At 35.1% G+C, this 6000-nt stretch overlaps 1 protein-coding gene across 8 annotated transcripts in view; it reads right to left on the reverse strand.

Annotated features, from left to right (window-relative positions):
* The window catches only part of pfkfb2a (6-phosphofructo-2-kinase/fructose-2,6-biphosphatase 2a), a 52614-nt gene that overhangs the window by 39824 nt on the left and 6790 nt on the right, over window positions 1-6000 (reverse strand). For all 8 annotated transcript variants that reach the window (XM_021469767.3, XM_068216712.2, XM_005170570.6 and 5 more), the window contains 2 exon segments: window positions 4519-4585; window positions 2990-3064 (listed from right to left, as the gene is read on the reverse strand). In XM_021469767.3, coding sequence (XP_021325442.2) covers window positions 2990-3064; window positions 4519-4585 — 142 coding nt within the window.

Genomic DNA, 6000 nt, shown 5'->3' on the forward strand with positions numbered 1-6000 from the left:
AATTTTTAAAGTTAGGAGCACCGGTGCTACCAAGCAAAAAGGTTAATTTCAAGCCCTGATTATGGAATTATTCTAACATCGTTATTTGATACATATATTTTTATTTCAAGGGCAACACGATGGCTCAGTGGTTAGCACAGCAAGAAGGTCACTGGTTTGAGTCCCAAGTGCACCAGTTGGCATTTCTGTGTGGACTTTGCATGTTCTCCCCGTGTTGGTGTGAGTTTCCTCTGGGTGCTCCGGTGTCCCCCACAGTCCAAACACATGCACTATAGGCGAATTGATGAACTAAATTGGACTTAGTGTATGTGTGTGTCTGAATGTAAGAGTGTATGGGTGTTTTCCCATTCTGGGTTGTGGCTGGAAGGGCATCCGCTGTGTAAAACATATGCTAGAATAGTAGGCAGTTCAGTGAAACCACTAATAAATAAGGGACTAAGTCAAGGGAAAATAAATAAATGAATATTTCTTCTTTTTTATTCATACAGTTAAAATAGTCAACAATATACATAATTTTTTATTTAATTTCCCACTTATTTTAAATGTCCTTCCTTTTCTCGTGTTGATATGAGTGCATGTACCCTGACTCCAAAAAATTCCTTGTGTACTCAAAGCTCATTTTTCTTCAGATTTAATTAAAATGACAAAACACAAAGGAGCTCTGTGTATTTTGACCTTGATTGCTCATAACGGTCAATAGCCTCTGCTGCCTAGCAATGTTCAACTTTACTTCAGACATGCCTATCAAATTGCAGTGAAAAACATTTCTTTCCAAAAGCGAGATTCACACCTTTAATAATAATCTAGTAACTCAATTACAGACTATAAACAATTATACTGTGGACTATATTACAAAAAAAGATTTAGGTAAGGATTTCTGAGAACATGATGACATGCATTTGACGCCTGAAAATCTCAAAACGAATGCTTTGAATGCAAAAATGACATGGCAAAAGTTATATATGATGATTGTAAGAATGGTCAGAATCATTAGTAGTTCTGTTGGTAGACTATTGGCAGTTCCAGTGTTAATGAGTGATGAATCATTCATTCAAAACAAATGATATATTTTAAAATCAAGCAAGTGACAGTGAATCATTAGCCTGTTTCACACATACAGACCATTCCGGAAAATTACCGGCAATTTTCCGGAAAGGTTTGTATGTGTGATCAGGCCCTTTTTGAAAAATACCGGTAAATTCGTTCTGGCTATTTTCCGGAAAGAGAAGTTGTAACATTACCGGTAATTTGCCGGAATGCTGCACTGTGTGAACGCAGAAGGAAGATTGCCGGAAAGAACGTGTGCACGTCTAGAACGTGCTGACGTGAGACGTCTGCTTTAGCCAATCAGAACAGTCAGACGCATGCACCTCTGTGCGGTTTATGAGAATAAAAGCCTTTGAATATTTTTCCAGACACATTTAGCTGCAAGAAGTTAGACAGATAATGATATTTTCATCGTAATTCCAACCTTGTAATTAATTATCGATAAGATGCTTATGATAAGCCGTTGTTTGTTTACATTTAAGCTTTGCGTGTGCCTGTGAAACAGCCCGTGAGCGCCAGCACACACACACACACACACACATATAATGTACATCTCGACATGCGAAAGTGTTCCTCCATATGTTTTCATCGGAGTTGTTCACAATATTGATCATCCACAGAGTTTGTAATGTAGTCAAATGTTTACAAATACAAGCGCAGCCGTTTAAAGCTCATTTCTGGTAAATGATGTAAGAATTTACCGGTATTTTGGAATGGATGTGTGAATGCTCTTTTCCAGAAAGATTCTGTAACGTCCTCGCCTCTGTGAACAGCGCTTTTTAAAATTTACCGGTAAAGTCGTTCCGGAAGCTTTCCAGATATTTACCGGTATCACTGTGTGAAAGGGGCTAAAGATTCAAATGATTCATTCAAAATGTCAAACTTTTTTTAGCAGTTCTAATAATATAACCATTTTCAAAACTGGTAACATTTTGTCTAAAAATTAAAAAAGTCTTGTCATGGATCCCAGTTGGAAGAGCAACAAATAATAACTTGACTTCCAGTTGATCAAAAGTGGCAGAGGGTAGATTTTTTTAGATGAATCATCTGTTGATCTGCATCCCAATCATCACAAATACTGCAGAAGACCTACTGGAACCCGCATGAAGCCAAGATTCTCACAGAAATCAGTCAAGTTTGGTGAAGAAAAAATCATGGTTTGGGGTTATATTCAGTATTAGGGCGTGCGGGAGATCTGCAGAGTAGATGGCAACATCAACAGCCTGAGGTATCAAGACATTTGTGCTGCCCATTACATTACAAACCACAGGAGAGGGCAAATTCTCCAGCAGGATAGCGCTCCTTCCCATACTTTAGCCTCCACATCAAAGCTCACCAAAGAAGGTCAAGGCCCTCCAGAATTGGCCAGCCCAGTCACCAGACATGAACATTATTGAGCATGTCTGGGGTAAGATGGAGGAGGCATTGAAGATGAACACAAAGAATGTTAATGAACTCTGGGAGTCCTGCAGGAACGCTTTCTTTGCCATTCCAGATGACTTTATTAATCAGATTTGAGTCGTGATTTGAGTCATTGCAGAGATGTATGGATGCAGTCCTCCAAGCTCATGATAGCGTCAGACAGAATATTCATTCTGTTTCCACTGCAGCAGGACTTTTTATTCTATACTGCACATTATTTCTGTTGAGTAACAAGACTTTTGTCTAAGCAAAGTCAGACCTTACTGTCCTAATTAAATCATTAAAAATCAAGGCATGACCATATTTTATTGTGGTAAAATAAGTGTAATCTAGAGGCCTTTTCCTTTCATATAAGCCACTTCTGATACCAAATGATCAACTAGAAGTCAAGTTATTATTTGCTGTTTCTAAAACTTGTACAGACTTTAGTAGAGTGTACATATTGTTTTTCTATATTGTTATACAGACAAGGACATAAAAACTGAAAATATTACAGTAAATTTCCGATATATTGACAGACCTTATAGGAGTGATCCTGCGCAAAACTCAAGATGAGGTCTCGTCTCTCTCTGGTTGTGTTTGTAGCATCAAAAACCTACAAAAAATACAGCACATAATCAGATCACACAGTGAATAATATTTGACTAGATATTCTTCAAGACACTTCGATACAGCTTAAAGTGACATTTAAAGGCTTAACTAGGTTAATTTGGTTAACTAGGCAGGTTAGGGTAATTAGGCAAGTTATTGTATAAAGGTTTGTTCTGTAGACTATCGAAAAACAAAATAGCTTAAAGGGGCTAATACTTTTGACCTTAAAATATTTTTTTTTAATAAAAACTGCTTTTATTCTAGCCAAAATAAAACAAATAAGACTTTCTCCAGAAGAAAAAAATATTATCAGACATACTGTGAAAATTTCCTTGCTCTGTTAAACATCATTTGAGAAATATTTAAAAAATAAATAAAAATTCAAAGGGGGCTAATAATTCTGACTTCAACTGTATCATCGATTACAGAGAAAATATTATCATTTGTTATAATACAATAGCACAATTAAATTATTGTTTTGATGTACTGTTAAAATGGTTTCATTAATTTGTACAATTTGAGCAATCAAAATATATATTTAAAAGACAATTAAATTTAATTATATATGATTAAATATATGATTAAATATATGAAGAAATAATTATACATATATCAAATTTAATTCAAATGGGGACTAAATGTTCTTATAAATCTCATGTAATGGTTTTATTTATTTAAAACTATAAACATTAATATTTTAAGTAATTTAAAAGGAAGTAGATTCAGAAAGAACATGGTAAAATATATTTAAACACTTTAAACTTTGAAATATTTCACTAATTAATTAAATAATCACTAATTAATGAATTAATTTAGTTAATTAAACAATTCAATCATCAAATATAAACTTTTTGGACTATTTACTAAAACAATGAGTCATTGAAAAAATAGAGAGACTTTTATATTAATAAAGCATTCTTTTTATTAATTGAATATTAATAGATTATGGATTAAATGTTTGTACCTTATTTGTTTTTGTAGTTAACAAATTTAGTGCTTTGACTGATTAAATTCCATTTAAATTTTTCAATTTTAAGTTTCTCAGTTTTGTAATATTATTTTATTTCAGCTAAAATAATTATTAGTCAATAATAACAAAACTCATCTGATGCCAATACACAATGTAAAACAACTGCATATATTTATGTAACCCAAATAACACTCCGCCGTAAGATTATGTATATATAATAACTTTAACTGTTAAAAGCTATTAGTTTCAAGTTAGTTCAAGTTGTTAGTAACTAATAAAGTTATGCTAACTAATAACCTTAACATTTCTGAATATGATTGTAATGCAATAATGTGCACCTTTTGTAAAAGCAGCTTTGAAACAATTATTGTGAAACACGCTCTACGAAAAAACTTGAATTGAATTCTCATTTGATCTGGTATATGAAGAAATGCTAGTTTCATTATGTAAAGGACAAAGATAAAGAGTGTCCAAAGAGCAGAACGTACAGCGATCTGGCCTCCCTCCTCGTTCAGATAAGACTTCACGTCCTGAAGAGCCACAATGGCGCACTGTCTGAGAGAAAACACAGAGCAGAAACATCACAGCATTAATAATCACATTACATTGAACAGAAGATGATGCACGCGGTGCTCAATGTATCAACACCAGTCTAAGGAAACACTTCATGTCAAATAGATATAATTGTAATCCTCCTGTTGTCGTTAAATTTTGTATGTACCATTCGAGTCAAAAATAACCCGCCCTCGCGAAACCTCTGAAGGCCATGTGAAGCGCTTTTGTGCTGCAGAAATGCGAGCGCTGTTCTGAAAATGTTCAGCTGTGAGCAATTTCAGCGCATCGTTTATTTCAGTCAGTTGCTATGATACATGCAACATAATTTGCTTATAAAAACGATTGACGCGGCACTCAGGAATGGGTTTTAAATAATAATAATAATAATAATAAAAATAAAAATAAATAGCAGTGCATTGCAAGGTCCATGTGTCGCAATATTATGATTATTATGTACTAATGACAATAACGGACCCATTAGAGATAGAAAAACCGGAGGAAACCCACGCCAACACGAGGAGAACATGCAAACTCCACACAGAAATGTCAACTGACCCAGCAAAGACTTGAACCAGCACCCTTTTTGCTGAGGTGATATACCATATAATACAGTATATTTTGTATTATAGAATATATATCCTTATATCCTCCACCATGACATAATAGTAAATAAACAGTTGCCAACTTTCTACTATATACAGAAGTTTGCCACAGTTGCCCCGCCTCCAAGATCTTCTGATTGGTGCACAGCTTTAAAAAAAAAAAAAAAAAAACGCAGAGCTCACGTGCAGCTCTTCAAAAGAGGCGAGACACAAGTATAATGGTCAGACATGTCAGTCCAGCATGTTTACACTAAAAAACAATAGAGAAAAACGCGTCACAGTAAGAAGCGTAGGTTTACTATGGGTGCTTAGTCCAAACAGATGGGTTATAGGTGAATTGAATAAGCTGAATTGGCCCTAGTGTTTGAGTGTGTGTATAGGTGTTTCCCAGTGCTGGGTTGCAGCTGGAAGGGCATCCGCTGCGTAAAACAACATATGCTGGATAAGCTGGCGGTTCATTCCGCTGATAAAGGGAATAAGCCGAAATGAAAATTAATGAATGAGTTGATTGGAATAGCCCCACCCCTCCTCCACTGTGATTGGACGGTTAGCTCAAAAGTGGTGTTGATGGGCACTGCGTTTTTCAACTTGCAATGTCTGGAAAAAGGCTAAATGCTTAAAGATGACTGTAAAACAACGAACACTCAAAAAAAAAAAAGTGGCTCTCCCACTGACAAAATGTCTATTTTGCATGAAGAAACAACCGCATTTCACCTCATTTTTTCCTCAACCATTTTGATCTTACATTACAGTATATCACATATCACAAAGCTTCCCTCACAAAACACTTCCTCAAATATCACTGAAGTCATT

Source organism: Danio rerio, chromosome 23 (genome assembly GCF_049306965.1).
Source record: "Danio rerio strain Tuebingen ecotype United States chromosome 23, GRCz12tu, whole genome shotgun sequence".
In the NCBI taxonomy this organism is placed as follows: domain Eukaryota; kingdom Metazoa; phylum Chordata; class Actinopteri; order Cypriniformes; family Danionidae; genus Danio; species Danio rerio.